General features: G+C 42.0%; 1 protein-coding gene across 5 annotated transcripts in view; it reads left to right on the top strand.

Annotated features, from left to right (window-relative positions):
* Positions 1 to 24,139, top strand: part of vps13b (vacuolar protein sorting 13 homolog B) — a 300,414-nt gene that overhangs the window by 269,321 nt on the left and 6,954 nt on the right. For all 5 annotated transcript variants that reach the window (XM_005456766.4, XM_013275644.3, XM_005456763.4 and 2 more), the window contains exons 47-61: positions 2,380 to 2,535; positions 5,189 to 5,455; positions 8,796 to 8,879; positions 9,057 to 9,232; positions 11,983 to 12,153; positions 15,139 to 15,346; positions 16,428 to 16,616; positions 17,632 to 17,778; positions 19,023 to 19,309; positions 20,156 to 20,283; positions 20,400 to 20,596; positions 21,437 to 21,555; positions 22,204 to 22,654; positions 22,902 to 23,060; positions 23,237 to 23,465. In XM_005456766.4, coding sequence (XP_005456823.1) covers positions 2,380 to 2,535; positions 5,189 to 5,455; positions 8,796 to 8,879; positions 9,057 to 9,232; positions 11,983 to 12,153; positions 15,139 to 15,346; positions 16,428 to 16,616; positions 17,632 to 17,778; positions 19,023 to 19,309; positions 20,156 to 20,283; positions 20,400 to 20,596; positions 21,437 to 21,555; positions 22,204 to 22,654; positions 22,902 to 23,060; positions 23,237 to 23,465 — 2,968 coding nt within the window. The remainder of the gene's footprint in view (positions 1 to 2,379; positions 2,536 to 5,188; positions 5,456 to 8,795; positions 8,880 to 9,056; positions 9,233 to 11,982; positions 12,154 to 15,138; positions 15,347 to 16,427; positions 16,617 to 17,631; positions 17,779 to 19,022; positions 19,310 to 20,155; positions 20,284 to 20,399; positions 20,597 to 21,436; positions 21,556 to 22,203; positions 22,655 to 22,901; positions 23,061 to 23,236; positions 23,466 to 24,139) is intronic.

The following is a 24,139-nucleotide window of genomic DNA, read 5'->3' as shown; positions in this document are numbered from 1 at the left end:
GCTCCCTACAGTATGTGTACCAATAAAGTTCTATATAAAATGATACATAAAGTAAATGAAATTATTAAGCTAAGTTGACTAATTAAAGAACAGTGTGATTAATACATTTTTGGGGGGGCCTAAAATAAAATCTTTTTTTCCCCATAAATGCTGAGTCTTTATTCAGTTGAACACTGTTGGTGTAAGGCGAGGCCTCATCCGTGTGTATAAATCAGTCACATGTGGCTGGCTGGGTTTTCTGTGTCACAACAGTTGAATACGTCACAGAGAAGCAAAACAACTTCTTATTTTTCATTCGTGTTGTCCTACACATCCAGTTCATATGTGTCACTGCTGGATTTTTTTTTTCTTCTACTGCTTGAGTCAGAGACATGATGAATTAAAACAAAAGCAGCAGTAACTGTTTGAAGTCTGAGGAGAAATGTTATTATGACTTCTTCTTTAAAGGTCAAGTTGAGCCACAGGCATGATAAAGTGCACAGAGACAGGGGGAGGAAGGGACAGAGGAGCTAAAGCAGAGAGAAGTGTTGAAATTGCAAATCCATCCTCACAGATGGTGCTAACGCACGGCAGAGGTCTCCGGTGGCTTTGCCATCACAAGATTTGCAAGGTTTGGGCCGTTATTGTCACCAGTCTACTCTAATGAAAGTATTATAATATAAATACTGAGTTCTAATCTATAGGACCTGAGGTGAGCTTTGAAGTGAAAAGGTATCAGTATTAAGTCATGGGAGTAGAATGCCAAACACATTACAGTTCATTTCTCAGTTTTCCTCAGATCACAATATTCTTAGCTGGGCTTGATTATGAAATTGTGTGTAATGTTGTAAAGGTTTGGTTCAGTAATAAAGTTCTCCACCTTAAGGCTTAAACTTAACCTCTGCCACCTGGCTGTTAAGACCCCTCTGAGTATGTGCACCAAGTAGGAGATCTCAGAAATGTAACTCATTTCCATGCAGCTGACAGAGAGGATGACAGATCTTGTAGAGAGTGAATTCAGGCTTTGATTAAGAATGTTATTGTAAAAAAATCTGTCTTCAAACACTAAGAAAAGACTGCAGTGCTGAGAAGCACATAAGGTCTTGACCAGGGTCCCCCCATGCCCTTTGACCTCAGGAGTAATTTGTTTTTCTTTAAACACACTGAGTAAATGTTCAGCATGTTGAAGCAACTACCCAAAGTGTAAATGTTCAAATTTTCAGTGTTTCAGTCTGGTCGCTACTCCTCTGGGGGATCGCTGACCCCGAATCTCACTCTACTGCTTGCCCCCGCCCCATCTGTCTTGATAGTCCCATGACATGCTTTGTCTTTCTCATGTTTTCTCCTCTTCCTTTCCAACTGTTGCTAGTTTGATGTTGTGCTGGCAGCAGGGTTGACACAGAGTTTCGGTGCTGTGGAAAGTCAGCTCCACTGCCTCGGGAAGGGGAGAAGGCTTTAGATCTCCCTCTGTATTTATGATTCTGCTCCTTTTGGTATTATGACCAAAATCTCATGAGAAGAATCATACTGTTTGACAAATGTGTTTCCTTGTCATGCAGCTTTGAGCAACTTCAGATAAGAAGTGGACAGATGGTCTGTGAATAACCTCACTGTAGCACAGGTGTGATGGGCATTTAGCCAGACCACTTGGTTTTTGTACTGAATGTTTGTGGATTTAGGTGGAGGCAGCTCGTAGTAAATGCTACATCACTGCATGATGCATTAATTAAAACCGAGTCAGCTTATTGCAGTGTGTATTTTGTGTAACGGTGAAAGCAAAACAGCACTGTTCGGGCTGCCTCTTTACATATTTTTAGCCCCGCTACCATGTCGAGGCGCGCAGTTTAAGGAATTATGGGGAAAATGGTTGGGGGGAAATTGTCACCACTCTAAAGTTGTTTGACTGTCAAAAGAAAGGAAAGCATCTGTTTATTACTGTTATCCTGACCCTGTGTGTTTATACCGAGCCACACACATGGATGTGCTCCACACTGAAGTGATGGATATGCAGCTCAAATGGTTGGGGGCCAAAATATGTGCCTCTTATTTAGATGTGTGGAGAAAAGAGTCTTCCACATTCAACCGCACAAGTACACACACACAAACAATCTGGTCACTACACACACTGCTGTAATAATCTTCCACATCAGCTGTTTTCCACCAGCCAGTTTATTGTGTGCGACCTTCCATTTGTGCTTCCAGCAGCAGCAGGCCTGTTCGGCAACAGTAAACAGGAACTTTGTTGTTCTTTTCCCCCCCTACCAGAATTTCCCAAACAGAGTCCTGTTGTTTACTTGCCTTTTGATCGGGGTAAATAAAGGGCAAGAAGACTAACCTCTGATGTCTGCTAACTTCTGTCTCTGTTTTTGTGTGTATGTTCTGCTCTGTGCTGTCCTCCAGCTGCTGCACATCTGCATCGAAGGATGGGGGAACTGGCGCTGGTCAGAGGCCTTCAGCGTGGACAATGTAGGGACTCTGCTTAGGACCATTCAGTACAAAGGACGCACCGCCTCACTCATCATCAAGGTCATACAGCTCAATGGTGTCCAGAAACAGGTACTGTCACTTTTTAGTAATTACTCCTTTACTGACTTGTTTGTTTGTATAGATTTTTTTTCCTTTTTTAGTTCTTAAATAAAAGAAATATTACTCCTTGGTCATGTAGTTGTTATGGCGGGTATTTTCTAATGAAGGTCAAAGGCTTCCAGAAAGTGAAACATCTCACTTTTCTTGTAGTTGGATCGGAGTTAATGTGAATAGATTTTAGCAGATCTTTATAATTAACTGAAACGATTAAGGGAAAGATGGTGAACAGCATTACCAACCCCCAGATTTAATTTGTAGAAGATTCCAGGCGCAAGACTCTTTATAATTGACAAGCAGTGATTTATGGCCCAGATACACCGCAGTAACAAAACAGGACCAGAGTTTTCAACATAATCAAGAATATAGGGATCCTGCAGATTATCTTGCTGCTAACCTGTTAAACATTTACACTGAAAGCAGGAACATGTTTGCTGCATTACGCCTGTTGATTTCTTCTATGTGACACAAAAGCCTGGCTTTTTTCCCAGCACTCATTTCAGGATGAGTGCTTTTTAATCTCCTTTTTTTCCCCCTGCTTTTGTATGTTATGATTTAGTAGTTGCTTAGCTAACAACAGACTGTCTTTGTCAGTTTTTGTAATCTGTTTTATACCAATAAAACAAAAGCTTATGAACTTCAAGCCATCCAAAAACACAATGTGTCCCATCAATCCACAGAGAAGATCACAGCAAATCATAAACCAGCATAAACCAAATACATACACCAACTGTCTTTTTTTTTTTTTTCGCTCTAAGAAAAGGAATGAATCATGCTGGAATTTTTCCACAAATAAAAAGCAGAGTCTTCATATTCCTGAAAATGCAGAGATGCCATCAGATTGTAGCTGTGACACTTTGTTATGTAAACAGTGTCAAGTGTCACACACATCTCCCACTCATCCTCCAGACAAAACAGACTCGGCTTCTCACATTCCTTCTACCATCTGTCCCAAACTTTGATTACATCTTGTTTCCATTGGATGCAGTGATAGAGTATGAACATTGGTCATATCCAATTCACAACAAAAACCCCATAACGGGACGGCAGCTGCCACTACAGAGAAACGCATGAGTATACATCAGTCTGGGTTTTCTTTTGGGAGGGTGGGGTTCGTCCTCAGCGCCACACCATGTCCTCTCCGTTACCCTCTTTCTTGCTTCTCTATGGTCTTTCATTGTCACCTCTTGCACATGGATGCGTGAGTGGGAGAACACTTGCATTAGGCCTGCTACTGATAATTACTGTCAGGATCACTTAATCCATTGATTATTTTTTGATCAGTGGTTCATCTTTAACATGGAAACAGTGAGTAAAGCTTCATGTTGTTTCCATTACAGTGTGTTCAAAAAGAGGGGTGAAACAAAAATTACAACTTTTTTTTTCTCTATGAAACCAGCTTTCTCTCATTTTTGGTGTGTGCATGTGTGTGTTTCAGCTAGGTGTTGATATGATAGTCTGTCTATACAGTTAGATGGAAAAGAGAGTTTTTCACAGGACTTACGAGGGTAAGTAGCAGCCATGTGCTGTTAATGAAATGGTTTTGTTTAACTGATCATTGGCAGCTCCAAAGCATTCATTGCTGCAATCCTCCCAGAAGCAGGCATCCCAGCAAATTCACCCAGTGCAGTGCTTGAGGAACTACAAAAAAGCTCAAAAGCTGTATCTCAAACTCTACAGACATCGATTAGCATGTTAAAGGTTAAAGTTTGTGACAGCACAATTAGAAAAAGACTGAACAAGTTTGGTTTGTTTGTTAGGGTTGCTTGGAGAAAGCCTCCTCTCTTCTCCTCTTCTCTCTGAAAAAGAACATGGTAGCAAAGCTTATGTTTCAGTTGCATCTGAATAAACTGCAGCACTTCTGGAGTCGTGTCCTTTAGACTGAGAACACCAATGTTGAGATGTTTGGTCCCAATCCACAGGACCACATTTGGTTGTGTTTGGTTTACCATCTCTCAAGCACAGTGGTGGACGGGTGATGATTTGTCCAGGAGTCCAGATCTTGTACGCACATGCTTGTACTATAAGTTTTTTTTAAAAAACAAAATAAGATGTTCCACACACAGAGTACTCTGTGTGTGTGTGTGTGTATACACACATATGTGTTTACATTGATTCACACATAAGTCATTTCCGTTCATATGAGTACAGATTGACTGTATTTCTGGTAACTGATGTAAGGGAGTGTGTCTGTGTGTCACCTTTGAGATGTGGAATAAAATGCAAATTAAAATCTGAATGCAATGGTTTACACATCATTTAAAGTAAAAATACTGCAAGAAAGAGAAAGTTTTTTAAACACACCTTTAACTTCTCTGTTTTGACGTTATCATTACATTCTTTTTTTATTCCCGTTTAGTACAACATCCCAAAACTTGTAAAAATGGGGGATGTATATGAATTGTTAATGATCTTAAACTGTAAGGCAAGTTACCCTTTATAAAGCAGCTGGGAATCGGAAATTATTCAGATAGAAGTCAAAGCTGATCTTAGTCTTTTTGAAAACCATGACTTTCCACATCCCCGGCGACATGTTGTAAAACTCATAATTATAGAAGTTTATTATAAGGCACTAAACATCTTTATTTCTAATTTGGGCAATTCTGTCATGCAACCCTCTCCCCAGGTAATAATCTGTGGGCGGCAGGTGATGTGCAGCTACCTGACTCAGGACATTGAGCTGCGAGTGGTGCAGCACTACGTGGGGCCCGATAGCCAGACGGTAGTCAGGGAATACTGCGACTGCCTGGAAGCAGGAGCCAAGCTGCCATCCTATGTGCTGGAGGATGCAGAGATGACAGAGCTGTGTGTAAGGGCTCGAGGAGACGATGACTGGTCCCAGGATGTTCAGCTGGAACGGAGGGATAAGAGCAGCAGCAGCTTTGTTGTACAGGTAACACAAGTAGAACTTTAAGTCAGCCTTCCACATATCCAGTAAAGCTTCCCAGTTAGTTTCCCAAAGTCTTGTCTGTACATGTCTTTACGATCAGAAGCTACATCAGTTACAATTTGTTGCGTGTGCATACTAACAGATTAAAATGCACACGTGTGCTCCACTGTGCCTGGAATTGTCCACATGCAAGCTGTTGAATGTGCTAGCCATGCACACAGAGTTACTCTCACACATTGCTCACACCACTACTTCTGACTGGCTCTCCATCCACACAACATGTTTGGAGCCAGTGACTGGACCACCAACTGTGACCGGATCCTCTTCTCCTGGGTGGCCACAGTGGCAGCGCTTCCATGCTGCTACTCACTGTTAGAGAACAGATTGAGATCTTCCCCTCAGATAGGCTTACAAAGACCCTGCAACCCATAACCCAGCCATGTTGAGAGGTAGAAAATACTGTTTATGCTCTCTCATAACAACGTTAACCATAGACAGGAAACACTAGCTGATATGTGGGCACAGGGAAAGGCTTTGAAGGCACTTTCACACCACTGGATAAGCGCCAGCTCCATCCCTGCTGTTCTTGTGCTTGCTCTTTATTTTTCTTGTACTTTTTTCCCTGCTGTTCTTGTATTTGTTCTTTATTTTTGTTGTACTGTCTTTCTTTGTCTGCCTCTCTCTTTTTTATTTATAAGCCTCACGCTGTTAACAGCTAGCCATCTACCACTCCAGCTCCTGTGTATGTGTGTGTGTGTTTTGGAAAAGGGGGTCTGAACATCTCTGATTGCACTCCAGCATGCACTGTTATCTCTTTTCGTAGGATCAGCGATTCATTGCACATCTGGAGGGCTGGCTCCAAATGAGAGAGCTGCCTGAACTAGTAGCTGGGTCCTTAGATCTCTCTATCTGTGCCTGTCTCCTGCTATTTCACTCGCTTGTTTCCTCCCTGCCTTTTACCCTCTCGCCCACACACTGGCTCACTCATCTATCTTCTAGTTAACTCCTTTCTTTACTTCATTGTCTGGCATCAAGCCTGTCCACCTGTCCTGCATCCCTCCATTTTCAGTGTTTGTCTTCATTTTTTTTTAAATCTGCCTGATGATTCTCTGTATCAGTAATCCATCTGAGGTATCTCCTTTGTCATATCTCATCTTCCTCATCCTTAAATCTTATTTTCAACATTTTTTAAACGTGTGAGCTTTAGAGAAAGCACAGAAGGTCATCGCGACTTTATCCCAGTGGTGAGCATTTTTTAGTTGATCAGCACTGCAGAACATCTGTTTGCCAAAGTTTTACTCCCCGATCCAAATAAGTCTATTTTGCAAGGGTCTGTATATTAAAACTGAATGTTCACCCTGTCTCTTTGCTCTGCTCTGCTGACCCTACCAGTAAATGAAGTCCCCAGGCTGTCATAAACTAAACCGCTTGTAATGTGACTTGGCATCCCAAGACTTTAATGAGGAGTGAAGAGTAAATGGGACAAACACCAGTGACACATTAAGAGTGCTTAGTGTTTGGTGGGCACATTCTCAGCCTTTAAATCTTGCAAAGATTTAACTGACTGTAATGGGCCATTATCTGGCACTAACAGTTGTCAGTCCTCACAGCCATAGTATTGTGTTGCAGGGCTTTGGGGAGACTTAACATTTAACTACTGAAAGAAGCCAAGAAACAAAGATTTTTAGGACAAAACATTATTGATGGAGGCAGTAAATATCATGCCAGGGGGTAAGAAGGAGCAAAAGCATTTAAGTTTATCCAGTTTGTTCATATTTTACATCTTAACCACACACAAAGTGTCCTTGGTTGTTAGTGTCCTTGATCTCTCAGTCTATTGTCTGTAATCTTTACAATAACTGGAATAGATTGCAAGTGTTAAAAAATACTACATTCACTCTAGTACAGTATAACTGTATAACTGTATAACTGGGAACTGAATAGATCAGTTGCTGGACTTCTGGGAAAGAAATGTTACCCATTCTTGTCCTGGATTTTCTTGGTCATATTTTTCATTTCGTGGTGCATCAAATGTTGTCAACTGGTGAAAGATCTGGAGCACCGGCAGGGAGCCGGTCTTTTTTTACTATGAAACCACGTTGTTGTAGTAGATGCATATGCAGTTTAGCATTGTCTTGCTGAAATACGCAAGGCCTTCCCTGAAATAGAGGTTATATGGATGGAAGCATATGTTGCTCTAAAACCTTCTAGCATTCATGGTGCACTTCCAGATGTGCAAGGTACCAATTCTATAGGTAACAATGCACTCATATACCATCAGATTCATCCAACCACAGAACAGTTTTGCCTCAGTCCATTTTAAATGTGCTTCGGCCAAAAGAAGACGCCGGCATTACTGGATCATGTTCACATATGGCTTCTTCTGTGCGTGATAGAGTTTTCACCTGTGTTTGTGGATGGCACGGTGAACTGTGTTCACAGAAAATGAATCTGGAAGTGTTCCTGAGCTCCCGCAGTGATTTCCATGACAGAATCATTCCTGTTTTTATTGCCGTGCGTCCTGAGGGCCTGACCAACGCAAGCATCTATTATTGATTCTCGACCTTTTGCCTTGCTCCCTGAGATTTCTCATGATTCTCTAATTCTTTTGATGATACTGTATTATGTACTTTAGACAATGAAATATTCATAATCTTCATAATTTTACATTGAGCAACATTATTCTGAAATTGTTACACAATTTATCGATGCATTTTTTTTGCAGATTGGATAACGAGAGCCCATCTTTTGTTCTGAGAAATGCTGCATTTTTGTATCCACTCACATTACGGCCCTGTTGCCAGTTAACCTAATTAGTGCAAAATGTTCCTGCAGCTGTTTCTTTTTAGTACCAATTAGTTTTCCGGTCTTTTGTTGCCCTCTCCTAACTTTTTTGGGATGTGTTGTAGCCATTAAATTCCAAAAGAGCCAATATTTTTCTTAAAATGGTGCATTTTCTCAGTTTAAGCATTTAATGTTTTCAGTGTTCTATTGTGAATAAAATATGAGATTATGAGATTTCTTAATTATTGCTTTATATTTTATTTGCGTTTTACACAGTGTTGCAACTTTACCCATCAGTCATCAAAGGCTCATGGGGTAGTGTCATTATCCCATTGGGTGGGCAAGCAGCCAGGCAGGTGGCATGAACACCCAACACATAGCTCAAGAATGAGGCGACATAGGATTTTCAAATTCATACCATAGGAGCATTTGTTAAAACTCTCAATCTAGTTCAAATATGACCAAATATCAAAGTCAAGGTCAGAGGTCAAGTTTGTTGAAAATCCTTCAGACTTCTTTGGTATTGATATCTTCTAACATATAGTTTGTTTCCTTTCAGGTGCCTTGTTCCAATGGCTCATTGCTTTATGTTCTGTGCACTCTCATCACAATCGAACCCAACTCTCACATGCAGCAAAGAGTGGTGAGCACCTGTTACATTATTTACTTTTACAGAATATTTTAAACCTTTTTGTTTTGATCCAAGTAATTATCCAGCACTTAAGATTAAGAATGTTCAATTTTTGGTGTAATCATTGTTTTTTCCTGATTTAGTTCTGCTCTCATCAGTTTGTCTTTTCATTGATTGTTCATGTTCCAGGTGGTTTTCAGTCCACTGTTTGTCATGAGGAGCCACCTGCCGGACTCTCTAATCGTTCATATAGAGAAGAGGAGCCTCGGACTGCGAGAAAGCCAGCTAATACGTGGACAGGGCCACCAGGAGCCCCTGCTAAACACGGAAGCTGATCTCACCCATCATCTCACTTTCCAAGCCAGGTAAAAAAAAAAATTATATGCATTGATCCAAAAAAGGACCTTGTAGTTCAAGTAATGTCTAATACCTTGTCATGCTTAAAATGTATGAAACACTATATAACACACCTCAGCTTCACAAACCTGTTACATGTTACAATTTCTGCACATCTGACACTTCCACTGGTTTTTAGGTGTAGGTTTAGCAACTTTATGTGTCTAAAAATACTGAATGGCAGGGTTTTTCAGTGTATTTTTCTTTCTGATGACAGTGGCAGGATTTGTCAAGCTCAAATTGTGAAAGAGTGGTTCAGGGAGCATGAGAAATAATTTTCACACATGGACTGGGAACACACACAGAACCCACACCTTAACACCACTGAGAATCTTTGGGATATCCTGGAAAAAACATGATGGTCCAGCTCAAGCATCAACATAATAAGATCTTCACAAAACATTTATGCAAGTCTGGACAGAAATAAATGTTGAGATATTGTATAATCTTCTCAAAATTATGGCACATCAAATGTGCCATAATTTTGGGCTAATATTAAAGGTTTTCAAAATTTTCAGCTGGCTCAAAAAGTTCCTCTCTAGTTTTTTTTATGCCTTCACTTTGCAGTGTCACTCAGTTATGATCCTCTCACACCGCATTCTGGTTTCTGTGATCCAGTATGAAGACATGATCCAAGAAAATACATGTGCATTTCAAACTAAGAGGAAGCCACCTCGGCAGCAGCTGACACATAGCTTCAATTCTGACATTTTAGGTGGGACCATCATTACACCTCATTTAGATACAGCCCCAGCAAAGCAGGTTTTTTTTCCAGTAGTGTGTGTGTGTAGAAATAATATGTGTGTATGTGTACGTTTGCATGAGGTGAAAAATGTATGCGCACTAGCCCTGTGTCTGTGTGTGCACATATTTCCCATAGCCTCTGTGTAAGAAACCAGTAACTGTACAATTTATTATTGTAGCCAAGTCCATCAAAGAAATGCTAAGAAATTCATCTGTATTTTATCTGTTTTATCTAGCATCACCACTACACCTCATTTCATGTCATATATATGTACATGGCATGTGTTTTGGCGCATGGTGTCGTTCAGTAACAGAAGTGTTTATGTTTCAGTGTGTGTGGCCCCAAGGGAAATAGCTACCACATGCATATATTGTTTTGTTGTCGCTTCTACTATATTTGTTATCTTTCCAAATGTAATTTAAGTTGTTTTATGCAAATACATAAGGGGGGTGCTGGGTGGGGTGGTGGGGGGTCAACCTTTTGGTAGCAAGTGGTGGTGATCTGAATAAACAGAGTAAACGTTGAGTGTAATTGACTCTCCCTGAGAGATTTTTTTTTTTTTTTTTTTTTTTTGCTGTAACTGTTGTGTTTAGATATCTGGTCACAAAGTTTGTTTTGATTTCAGCTGCCATAAAGGAACCGCAGTGGCTGTACAGTGACTGGGAATGTATTTGGCCCCTGCTGTTGAAGATAAATCCTTTTCAGTCGTACAAAAAGCAAGCTCAGAAAGAACTAAGTGTCTTGTCTTTCTAGATGGCAACCACAATGCTCCTCGTGTTTACGATCCGTCCCCTGCCTAAACCGTTTCAAACCGCACAAACTTGCATACTCTCCTCTCCTGTCCCCCGCAGCTCAATCCATCCCTCATCCCTCTCCATTCTCATAAGCACACACTACAAGCCACAATTGTAAACATACACACATTTCGTACAGATGCACACAAGGCCCCCCTTCCCCCCGACCCCAAACCCCTAGGACAGATCCAGTCTGTTCGCTGGTCAACAGCTCATCTTTCCTTCCTGTAATTACGCATAGTTGTGGGCTTTAATGGACGAGGTAGAGAACAGCGCTGTGGTCTCCGCACAAGAGACACAGACAAGTCTTAACCAGAACTCTTATGTCCTGCTCTCCTCGTTCTGGCCACCACATTAGAAGATCAAGAGTTACAATCAGAAGCCTCTTCCAGTTTTCCCCCTCAGGAACTGCTCTGGATGAGAAGCTTCCCGTCAACACCTTGGCCCTCTCGTCTGTCTTGCCCCAGATCCATAAGCAATAGCCCCTGTGTTCCCTTTATAGCACAATGGGCTCTATTAATAAACTACTGCTCTGGGGTAAGGGCTGCTTTGCTTTAGCCAAGTGGAACTGGATGCTGCCCAGATAAAGAGAAGAAGTTATTAAACTGTTGGATTTTTTTTCTCTTGTTGTTGCAAAGACATAATTGACCAGTGTCTGGGACCTAGGTATTCAGTGGGATTATTTACTGCCATTTAGCTTTTTTCTCTGATCCTTATGAGTTAGTGTTTGTAAGACAAGACTGCATGTCATGAGGAGGAGTCCATAACAAAAGGCAGATTGAACCCGCTTCAAGGTTTCAGGGCAAAAGTGGAGTGTAGCTAGGGGTCACTTTAATTGCATCGAAAAGAACAATGGGAATAGTCAGATGTTGTCAAAGGATGTCTTGTTTTATAGTGAAATAAAGTATATTTGAATTGTTTCTGGTGTAAAATAACATACTGCCAAGCCAGATTTGCTGGGGGGAAAAAACAAATGATTGTGTGTCACAGGCAGTGCCTTTATTTATTTACTTTTATCACACTTTCACTGAACTTGATATCTTCTAATCTTTGAGTTAAATCAGCTGTCTCTTGTGTCTTATCAAATCTAGGGTGTCTACTTTCTTGATAAACACGCGTCACAGTCAGATGCTATTTGAGAAAATTGTAATGATTTTATGTTTGTGCTTTCTCTCTTTAGGGAAGATGAAGATGCTTCGCACTGCGCTGTGCCAATCTCCACCAGCCTAATCAAGCAGATACTGAATAAGACTGGAAACGAGGACAACCCAGAAAACATCTTGGCTGATTTCTATGGTCCAAAGATAAGCAATGAGCCTCCATGGCCTTATGTCATCAAAGACACTGACAGGTACTCTTAATAAGACTTTGCATTGTACTGCCTGGCAGATTTGATGTGGGATATATGTTCGCGAGGGCACAAAGTGCTGTGAATATTTCTTTACTGGCAGATGGGTTTTTTTTCATTCTCTACTTAAAAACAGTTTTCTTTCTGTTCATTAAGACACCTCGTGATCTTTTTAATAAGTAGCATCAATAACTCTTTTTCATCCCTGTCATGGCTCTTTTGTGGCTAGCATTAAATTTAAAGTTTCATAATACGCAGCCCACCAGTGTGTTATTTTTCTAATGCTTAGCTTCTTACAGCATTCCTCCTCAAAGCAGAGAGTTGCGCAAGCGAGCCTTTATTGAAAGAAGCTTCTTTTTATTGCTCACTCTTTGTTCTCATAATAAAACGGTTAACTGCAAAGACAATGCAGAACCATGCATCAGACATTAGCAGCAATACCACTGCTGTCCCCACAGACCGGAGATTAAGGCTGTCATCCTGTCGCAGTCCCACTTTCTCACACAAGTGAGAGGGACTTGCATTTGGTTATGGCTTGGCCCATCTCTGCAGAGCATGCATTGTATATACACTTGTATGTGTATGCGTGCACTTGTGTAAATGTGGCCCGTGGATGAGTTTACGTATAGCGTCGGGCAGAACACACATGGGAATCTGTCTACAAATGTCATTCTGGGAATCATCTTGATAGCAGCAGTAGGAGACGCAGCCACATGCTCTCCCACAGGCTCCAAGTTACAAAGAGTCCCAGCGGATCTGCCGGACATGTGGGCCATATGTCTGCTTGTGGTTGCCTTGGTTTCCCTACACTCGATACATATGCAAACACACACACAGATTGTTGCTATGCACATGTGTGTATACACACTTATACCATTGTGTTGCACTTACACCACCATACACATCGCTCACCTTTAAATGTCACACACTGCGTCTGTGTGGAGGGCTGGTATCGGGTGGTGTGGTGTTAGGTTTCTCTTTGAATCGGGCCTCTCTATTTTTCCTGACAGACAAAGTCCAAGGCCAAAGCTCACTTCCCATCATAGAAAGCGGCAGTTTGTCTAATCTGTGAAGTTGCTGCTCCAAAGGAGCATCGGGAAAAATGTTGAGGGAAAAGGGGGATGTCATTAGGATTAATAGCTCTGATTGCTGTCTTTAAACACACTCAAAACTTGGACAGAAAGTTAAAGCCACAGTTTAATTTGTATATTATTCTTTAATGCTGATAATAGTGATAGAGTTTGCTGTTTGGAAATAGTACTCGGTCTTCCTGGCACAGTCAAGAAACCAGACCAACACCAAGCAAGCTCCTTGGCAGGCAGTGGGTAACTATGGTGCCTTAAAAGGGCAAAGGAAGTTTAAAGTGGTAAATGGTTTTTTTTTATTCTCTTTGTTGGGTTTTTAAAGGCAGTGGGGCACCTCCATAATCATTTTTTTTTTTAAAAATACCCTCTTTTTGTGGTGTACTCAAGCTGCTATGTGTACGGCAGCAGCCTCTCAAAATTCACACTTTTAAAACCCTAATCTCCAGAATCACTGGGGTTAGACTAAAGCTGCTGAGCACATTATTTTCCATTACAGTTTTCTGATCTCTCTAGTATGATTTATGAGCCCTGCACTTTTTTGTCCCCATCCGCAAGGTCAGTGGTGCATTTAACCACACACACACTACCATAAACACCAGTAAATGGTAAAGAAAAGCTGTTCCCAGTGTTTTTGGTCCCATTTCACTGCAGTCAGTCTTTGGGTTTGTGACAAGTTTGAGATGACAGGTTGGTAGGTTGAGCAGAGTCCAGGCGGCCTTGTGGGAGAGAGAAGACTGGTTTGCCTTTGATGGCTTTGAACTTCAGAGTAAGTCTGAGTTTGTTTGGTTCTCTTCTGGCACTCAGCACTGTTTAGGGCTCACAAGATGATGATTACCATGAAATGAGTGCCGTGTCAGTGAATTAGTGGAAAAATGAGTCTGTCTGTCTGCCTGTTTGTCTGTGTCTCAACATGCCCATGTGTGATCCCAAATGTCTTGTCAACTGTTCTCTGGATCTGTTTGTATTGCATAACTTGTTTGCAGACCACTTCTGTCTGTGTATTTGTTTAGCCTGTGTGACTGCTGTCAGTACATTATTGGTCAGCACAAGGTGTGATCAAAAAGTTCTGAGAACAAGAGCAAAAAAAAATCAAAAGCCTTTCAAGATTTCAATTTGGCGTATCTCACGTTCGAGGTCAGTGACTCATTCACCACTGGACTGTTTTCAGCAAAGCTGCTATTTTTAGATCTCTCAGTGGAACTGAGAGGAATGTCTCTCAGCACTTGAGCAGCTGCAGTGGGTGCTGGATCTCCTTCCGTGTCTCAAAATGGCGATCCTGCAGCTTAACGTTCATCCTAGCTGCCACTCCGAGTCCAGATCATTTTCTCTGAACGTTCTTCCTCAGACACTTCAGTGCGCTACAGCTCTGCATCGATAGTCTCAGCTGGGGGTCGAATTCATAATACACAACCCGATCAATGCTGGGGAAAAATGACAAGCTTGCTCTCTGTATCGCTCTTCACCTCACACGTTAACCCTCCACACAAATGTTGGACCTGTTTGTTTGTTCTCTGCTCAAGTTTGAGATCTATGGTGACATCACAGTCAGCACACACAATCAGTGTGTTACTGATTATAAGCACAGTTGAAGTGGTTAGAATGAGACAACCAGGAAACCGTCTAAAAATAGCAGGAGCCCTGGAAGCTGCCCAGTATATGTCAGATTTGCCAAATTTAAACCATGTAAGGTTTCCATTTTTATGGAGTGTGTTGATAAAGTTGATCATTAAGACTGAAAGGCTGAGACATTTGATTCTTATATGGTGCAGCAGTGCTTACCATATAAAATACTTTAGTGTAAAATGATGCAAATTCGACTCAAGTGATCATTCTCCTCAAATCAACTTCTCCATACTGGGATTCTGCTGGAGTGATTGATCCAAGAAGTGTTCTCGCCCAACAGGTCAGTGCTCGAGCCTCTTGCACAATGGGACAGTCCTATGCAGGTGAAGCTCTCCTGCTGGAAACCTGGTCTAAACACGCTTCTGGTGGAGCTGCTCCCCTGGGCCTTACTGGCCAATGATTCCCAATGGGATCTCTGGCTTTTTGAGGGAGAGACCATCGTACTGCAGATACCAGCCGGCAAGGTCATTGTACCGCCCAACTTCAAGGTAGAGTGCCATAAGATCTTTGTATGTATATGGAAGTTGTTTAAAAAGTCAAAGCTGCAAAAGATTAAAATTGTACAAGTCCATAAAAATCTCCTTATATTCCACGGACTCTGTATTTAGTTGCATATTTTTCAAGCTGTACCTACCAGTTAATGTTCATATCTTCCAGTCTCCACGCCTTGATTTGTGTGTCCAAAACAAAGTGTCAAACTTTCATTTATTACTTCTTCAGCAGAAATACATTTCCAGTAAAACTCATTCTTATTTTGAAAGACATTAATAGACTCTATACTACTTGCCAACGTCTTTGTGACAATATGACAATAAAAAAAATATGACATAAACATGTCTGTGCATAAAATTACAAAGCTCTTCATCATAATAAAAAAACTAATTAAGCTGAAACAATCCCTAGCCTAAGATCTTCTAACTGCGAGCCCAAGCTCATGTACCAATATCCGCTAATCTACTGCGGCCAGCTGTCACCGTATACTGCAGGCAGCATTCTCACTGGCTTCTGAGATCAGAAAGAATAGCCTGCAGATGGTTTTCCCCCTTTGGAACGTAACACACACACATACGCACATTTCTCTGTCAGAAACCCAGCGCTAAGCGGGAAGGCAGTGTATCAAAGAACAAGACCTAATATGGTTCAGCACGAGGAAACAAAATAAAAAGTTGTAAATGTGTAATAGCCTGTGAAATAGAAACAAATAAATCGTTGTTTCCATAGCAACCTCCTATTTATCATGGAGCGACACGTCGAGAGAAGACAGTTGCAGCTGCAACTCTCACACCGGATTGGTTTAATAGGAGAAGGCTGGTGTTTTGATCATCAGTATGCTCCAGAGCCAGATGAACAATCAGTGTGGAGCACTGAGGTTACTAGTAATGAATTAATACAGTACTTTGCGAGGACTGTATGAATTGATATACAGGAGCACTAAGTTGAGCTTTCTGGAGAGAAGTCTCAGGTTCAAATATGATAGTAAATTTTGTCTGAGTTGACTTTTGATGCTTCATTCATTCTCTGTCTCTTGTTATCATTCTCTAACCTGAACTCCTGTTCATTGCAATCCAGGAAGCGTTCCAGATTGGTATCTACTGGGCCCAAACTAACACTGTCCACAAGTCTACAGCCCTGAAACTAGTCCATGACCTAACTTCTCCTCGGTGGAAGGAGGGATCAAGCTCAGAGGTGGTCACTCTGGATGAGGAGGGATATGTTGAAGCTGACATCACACTGGGAGCCTTCCCTGGTAAACAGAAGGTGAGGGAAACTTCAAAGCTTTTTTAATATACGGTCACTCACTGGGAAAGTGAAATAGTTTGTTAAAACTGAAGTGAAGTTTAGGCATATTTGTCAAGAAATGTTTTTAATTTGGGGGTTTTGTCCATATATCTTAGGTTTATTTATTTTCTGCCAGTTATTGAATTACATCGTGGTTTTTTCTTTCTTTTTTCTTTTCTTTCTTTCTTTTTTTACAAAGCCATAATGTGGTTTAAATCAAAAAGTTCTGATGAATTATTAGGGAGGCAAGTGGAAAAGAATACATAATTCTTGAAGAAATAATTGTAATATATTTTCCAAATCAACAGAGCTTCTACCAGCATGAGAACTCACCGGCTAATTCAATAGCTACACATGTTTAACTGCTCTTTGAAACAAATGTCTAATCAGCCAATCACATGGCAGAAACTCGCTGTGCTTAGGCATGTAGACACGGTCAAGTGGATCTGCTGAAGTTGAAACCAAGCATCAGAGTCTAGAAGAAAGGTCATTTAAGTGACTTAGAACTGATGCCAAGTGATCTGGTTTTTTCAGAAACTGCTGATGCACTTGGATATCCTCAAACAGCCACCAGTGGGTTTACAGAGAATTATGTGAAAAAGAAAAAGCAGCCAGTGTTTAGCAATATTCTGGGAAAAAATAACAAAGTTGGGAGGCAATGGTGAAATTAGAAAGGCATAAAACGTGCAACTCTGAACACACCTCCTTGACACTGGAAGCAGGTAGACGACATCAACAGAAAACCACACGCAGTGCCGCTCCATCCTGAGAACTGTAAAATAAGGCTACGTTTAAACACATTTCCCTGTCTGATGACTCTCAGCTCTGCACAGGGACAGAATATGGAGCGTTGACAGCATGGATCCATCCTGCCATCTATTCACCATTTGTCGTCCTCGTGACCACATGATTTACAGATCTCACAAGAAACAACGTTGTTACTTTCTTTAATCATTTATCGCTGACAGCTTATTGCCTGTTCTTTCCTCCGTAGCTGTGTCAGTTCTGTGTGTCATCTGTGGTGAGACATGGCATCCAGATCTTGCAGATAGAGGACAGGACGATTCTTGTCAACAACACTCCTTACACTATACACTACAGGCCCCTGCTGAGTGACCACGCACTGGCAGCTGATGACCAGGTAATTTGAATGCATGCTTTTTCCTGTCACAGGGAGGGAAAGAAGGTTTCTCTGAATTACGTTTATCTTCTTTGACTTAATGAGCTGAAAATTTTGGCAAATGTTTAAAATGTGAAACACAGAAATGCAGATTCTGTATATTTTTAGTACGTTTCAGACTAGACAAGGACAATACATCATACATCACAACACCTGGCCACATCCTCAACTGTTAGCTCTAACTCTAAAACGGTGTAAATGTTTCATTGAGTTTCATTTCACAATGCTACTTTCTAGCCTTGTGGCATTTGTGTGTGCTTATGGCCCTGTGTCATGTCTCTCCTGTCTGCCTGCTCAAGTTCCTGAAGCTTCACACATACATTTTATTCCCTATGCACATTGCAAACGCAGTGTGTCTACCCCAGCACACATACACCTCCCTGGGATGTTGCAAGCCGTTTTCCATCAGATCATGTCCCAAACCTTCCCCCACCCCCCTCTCTCCCTCCGCTGTTCTCACCATGTGGCAATGGCACTTCATAGGGACATTAGACAAACACCCAGAATTGGATGCAGGTTTCCTTCCTGCTTTCATCTGCTGCTTGTCCCTAAAGAGGGCAACAATGTTGTGATGTCATTTAACAAGCTTTCAGATCCCCTTATGGAAGGATGGCAAAGTTTGCCAGTTGCCACTAATTGACTGAAAAACCTTTTAAAAAAAGAGCTTAAGAAACTAAAGAGCGGGCGATGGGCTTAACAATAACACAGACCGCAAACAAGGCTAGGAATGCCTTTCTAGTTTGTCTATTCATCATGCTTAGGGCCTAATCCCTGTAGTCCTATACTACACACTGCTCACTGGCTGTTAAACCAGCGCAGCAGGGCTTCTCTGCTACCAATTTAGCTCTAAGCTCAGTGGGAGAAAGAATAGAGTAGAATAACAATGTGGTTTTTACCATGTATCTTTTGTTGTAATCACTTGCATCTTCTTTGCTCTCTGGCTTTCTTTTTCTTCTTGGCCTTCGTGTCCCGTCTCATATCCTGTTTTCTGATGAGATGTTTGACCATTTCTCCTCCTTTATTCTCATTTGCTCATGTCACCTTGCCCTCTCTTTTTGTCTCTTTCGTTTTCTATCTTTTTTTCCTTCTTCATCTGTCATTTATTTATATTCTTACCATGATTTATTTTCCTTTCTCTTTTCAAGCGTATTTTTCTCTCCTCTCAGCTGCCTTTTTATAATATTTATATTATGTACTCTTCCCAGATCTGTGAGATACCAGAGACGGCCACGTTCACACTCCTTCCCCCTGAGAATTCATCCCAAGCCAAACCGTGCTCAGTGCCATGCTGGGACCTCCTCCAAACCAGCGTCCAGGGAAAGGTGGAGTTCCCTTTGCCACTCAGACACATGCTCTTCAGCTTGTTTCCGAGGCCTGACGCCGGTGTTGGATCTGCAGCATGGAGCCTTCCCGCTCCTATCCGGCAAGACTTCCCCAGGCAGAGTTTATCTGTTCCCAGGGAACCAGACTCAGGGGGTGGCCTGAGCAGCAGGTGGGTGAAGCAGAACATTTGCGGTTTGCTGGCCGTGACAGTCCATTTAGAGCTGGGCACCGAACCCCAGCTGGCACTAGACATGAAGAGAGGAGACACTGTAGCTAGTCACACTTTGTTACACACTGAAGATGAAGCAGGAGGAGAAATGCCCTCAACATTTCCACTGTCAGTTTATCAGCTGCTCTTGTGCAAGTCGTCCATCTGAATTTCATGTTGTTTTTCTCTTCCTTTAATCTAGTGTAGCCCATTTAGATAGCTGGTTGGATGGCTTTCAGGGATTGAACACACAGTGATATATACACTCGGTGATAAATAGCTCATGAATGGACAATTTCATTTTTTTATGGATACACCCGTATGATTTGGTGATAAAACTGGCCAGCTTTAGTTCATTTTCTTCATTTGTGTATAATTGTATGTGTAGTCAGACACACAGATATAAACACAAATACAAACATGGACACACACACACACAGTGATGATGCATTGCCTGGGTTCACTTAGGGCTCTGCCCCTAGATGCATTTAGAGGTTTGCAAATGGACATAGCAATAATGTGACGTTTGATGTGTTGATGGGTGTGTGACCGCTTATCTGTGTGTGGTTAGAAAGGGCTGGGATGTGAGCTGTCTGGAGACAGTTTATTTATGGGTTTATTCCCCTGTTATGGCCAGAGCTGAGGTGGAGGTACATCATAGATGTGATTTGTCAGTCTGTCCATTTGTCTCTCAGCAAGATTTCCTAAAAAAGGATGACTTCATGAAACTTGTATTCAGTTTTGTGCCGATCCAAACAATTTCTTCAAATTGTCCTTTTACCTTATTCATGTTATTTTTTTGTGCAGAGCAATAGTCCTGACCTATCAGGAGCACCTTGGAGTGACATACATCACCCTTAATGAAGACCCTTGTCCCCGCATGCTAATCCACAACAAGTGTCCTATCCCACTGCTTTTAAAGGAAAATGTCAAAGGTAACCAGGGCACCTTCTGCCTACACAGGAAACCTCTTCTCTGTGTTTTAATAAGCCTTCTGGTTAAACTCACAATTTCTCTCTTGCACTTTTTTTCCCTCTCTTTTGTTTCACAGAAACTCCAAGGACTGAAGTGTACTGTCGTGCTCTGCCTGCTAACTGTTCCCTGCACCATGAACTCTATTACCACTTTTCCAGTTTCCCAGAGTGCAAGCAGAAAGAGATGCTGCCCACATTGCTACTGAAAAGCACCTCGGACCACAGCACCACCGACTGGACAGACCCCATAGATATCAACTGTCCTGGCACTCAGGTAAAAGAGTAGTAATTGAAGAAATGTACCACTTAAGTCATCCCTCGTCCTAGTGATAGACCAATCTGAACTTTTGACCTAAACACACAGAAACACCTTTCCTAACACCACAGATGTCAGAGATAACAAAACCTCAGCAGCAGCTAGATGGAGCCAGAGTTCATTATGTTTTGCTGGTAATGAAGATTAGCCCTGTCACAGTCTTGTGACTGATGATGATGATAAAATACAAGCACCCAGGTTTTCACTTATTTTTCTTTTAAATTAGCTTCGCATTAAGAAAACAAGTTAACAATTAAGCTTGGTTTGTGTGGCTGATCCATTACAAATGAAAATAAGGTTTTAGAGGTATGTCGGAACCTTCTTCACGCAACATTAGTTTTTCGTTTTGTGCGTGTTCTGGGGTTAAATGGTGATCCAGGGTAAGAATTTTTGGTCTGATCTGGGGTAGTAATGTAGGGTTAGCAAAATGTTAAGGAGCAGTATGTGTAATGTTTACTGTTGTGTCTAGGCAGCTGTGGGTTGGCGGGGGTGGGGTGGTTGAGGCTCTGTATCTCTGGTTACTGTGAAGTCTGAATTTGACCTGTGTGGTAGGGGTGAGAAGTCAAAGGCTAGACTTGTTATGACTGCTTAGCCAAGCGTTCAGCAGTGATCTGCTTCCTTTCTTCACATGACTGTCTGATGACTCTGAACCTGGAGTGGCATAGGTTAAAGTCAGACACATGTAACTTCTGAAACACACACACACACACTGACCTGAGCTAGAACTGTGTAAAAGTTCTTCTTCAAAGTATCATGTGACGATGAATGTCTAGTCATTAGTTTTCCGCTGTTGTTCAGGTGGTGTTCCTGCCAGGCTTTGGCTGTCTCTACATAGACGTGACCTATGAGAAAGGCACCCTGGTTCTGTCTCTGGCACCAGAGGGCAGCGTGGACACTGTAATCAACCAACACAGCAGGTATGCGTGCACAGGCAGCGGTTTTATTGTTGTCGATTTATGTTCCCTAAATAATTGAGCCACGAGAAATTCAAGCATGCATGTTGTTGTTCCTAACCTTAAGCTATCTACCCCTGTGCCTATTACTGTGTTCACTTCCATTTGCTTTATGATTACTGTTAACAGCTATGTTTTCATGCAGTACTCAAAACATGAAGAAACAGGCATCATTTTCACCACAGGAGGGCAATAAAACCTTCTAGTGTTGTCATGAGCGTAGTTAGTTGTACAGTAGAACATAGTATTACAGCTTTATTCCATTACATCAACACATGCAAGCTGCTTTGTCATTTTGGCAAAACAGGATATTAATATAATCACATGTTAGGTAAATGTAAACAAATTACCTCAGACAATGATCTTTGTTAAAGTGCTCTGGTAGATGCAGGATGAATGGGTTTGGTCCCTTATTATCCTTTACAAATAATCACAGCCATCATACACATGCGCCGCTGGAAAGGTTTCCTGACTGTACCGAAGAAATGACAAATCATTTTATGGCTACTTTAACTGTTGCTATATTTTCATTTGTAAATGCCATTTATTTTTAATAGTTTCTGTTCTTCCCACTGTAGATCTTTTAGGTTAATATTTCTGTTTTGTTTTCAGGTCTTCCACACTGTCTGTTTGCATCCTCCTGAGTGAGGCCAGCATGGTGCTAAGTGATGATATCACCAGTCCCACCAGTTCGGTGGAGCTCCTGAGACTCACATTAACCAAGTTACTCCTAAGCCTGGCTCCTGCGCCTACATCCCTGCCCCCAGAGCTAGCCGTTGACCCCTCTTTGGGTACAGCAGCCATCCCAGCTCTGATGTCTGACTCATCTCTCATCGAGGTGTGGTGCTCCAGTCTGCAATTGGACAACCAGTTGTATAACCGGGCGAGTTTCCACTTCCCTGTGCTGCTGTGCCAAGATCAGAGAGGGGGAGTTGAACCTGGGAGTCTGTGGAGCCGTGATGCCAACCCCACTGAGTCCCTTGAAGCAATGAACGAGTTCAAACGCTCCTGTTTTCTGCAGATGAGGCTGACGCTGGCGGGGGACAGATGCACGGTGGAGGAGGTTAGATTACTTCCCATCTCTTGATGTGCATTTTTGTTTGCTAACTGCACTCTCCCTTCCAACACGTTGTCATAACTTAGCTGATGTATGATTTCATTTTTACTGGAGGCAAAAAAAATTGTGCTTAAAAGCATTTCAGCAGCTGTCACAGCGTGTAAGAGATCAGCATCATCTGTGTCCAAATCACTTTACTTTCTCTCAAACAAATGTGAAGAAGCCATTCTCAGAATAGGTTCTTTTTCTTCAGGTCTCCTTCCAGCTCCAGCCTGCCAGAGTCTACCTCGAAGACACTTTTGTTTACTACATCAAGACTTTGTTCCACACCTACATCCCCACCCATGCTTTTGCCTCTGCAGAGACCCGGTGCAGCAAAGAACTTGGAGTAACCTCCACCCTCCCTGAGCAGGTGCGATATTCATGACACAATCGTTTTATTTCTACTTTTAGTTGCTACATTCTGACAGTCTTTATAACTACAATGGAACCTTTAGCGTACTGGCAGGAAGCAGCATCCAACCTCATAACGATATGTGGAAAATGTCTGAGAATTATTTCTTTTGATAACTGTGATGTGTGATCCAGGTTCTCCAGTCAGCACAGGCATTGGTCCACCCCGTGCAGCTGCAAAAGCTGACCATCCAACCTGTCAACCTGCTAGTTAGCATCCATGCCTCTCTGAAGCTATACATCGCTTCAGACCACACTCCTCTGTCCTTCTCCCTCTTTGAGAGAGGGCCATTCTGCACTACAGCCAGACAGCTCGTCCATGCTCTGGCCATGCACTATGCTGCGGGAGCCCTCTTCAGAGCAGGTAGGTAGCAGACAGGACTAAGTTATAAAGCTTCTCTTAACCTCAAACACCTGTATTCACACTAGATGATGCACTTTTTCCCTACATTCTCTTTATGATGGGCTTGGTGTCACAATCTGTGGTGTCGGTTGCCAAATGAATTGTGAATTCAGCATGAAGTAAGAAAATTCTGCTGTTTCTTCTCAGCACAGCTACAGTTGATCTTTCAAATGATACACCCCGGGGCTGCTGGAAAACTGTAGAGCTCCAGGAAGCAAAACCTGAATCACCAGTGGCCTGAGAACGACTTATGTTCTGTCATTGTCATTATTCAGTGGTGTATCATAAGTTTTGACCAATAACTCACGGTTCACACCCAGTTTGTTGGCAGTATGTTTTGGTTAATCCTTTAGCGGTCACCGTGTCTAAGGCTGACTTATCAGGCCCTGTAAGAGCTCCATACCTCTCTCCTGTGCTGTCCTCCTGTCTAGTCAAAGCCTCCACACATGGTCTGATTTAAGCCAGTCATTTCCACATCAGAAATCACCATTCTGGCCAGACGCTTCCTTCCCGCTGTCTCTCGTTAGAACCTTCATTTCTGCTCGTATTTCAACACGTCACCCTACCGCCTTCTCCTCTTCCTGAGTCATCATAAAGACCCGGGCTCCAGGAAACATTGCATTCTGGGACTGATT

The sequence above is a fragment of the Oreochromis niloticus genome, linkage group LG11 (assembly GCF_001858045.2).
Source record: "Oreochromis niloticus isolate F11D_XX linkage group LG11, O_niloticus_UMD_NMBU, whole genome shotgun sequence".
NCBI classification, from domain to species: Eukaryota; Metazoa; Chordata; class Actinopteri; order Cichliformes; family Cichlidae; genus Oreochromis; species Oreochromis niloticus.
The sequence above is the reverse complement of the archived record's forward strand: the minus strand, read 5'-3'. Positions and strand labels throughout refer to the sequence as shown.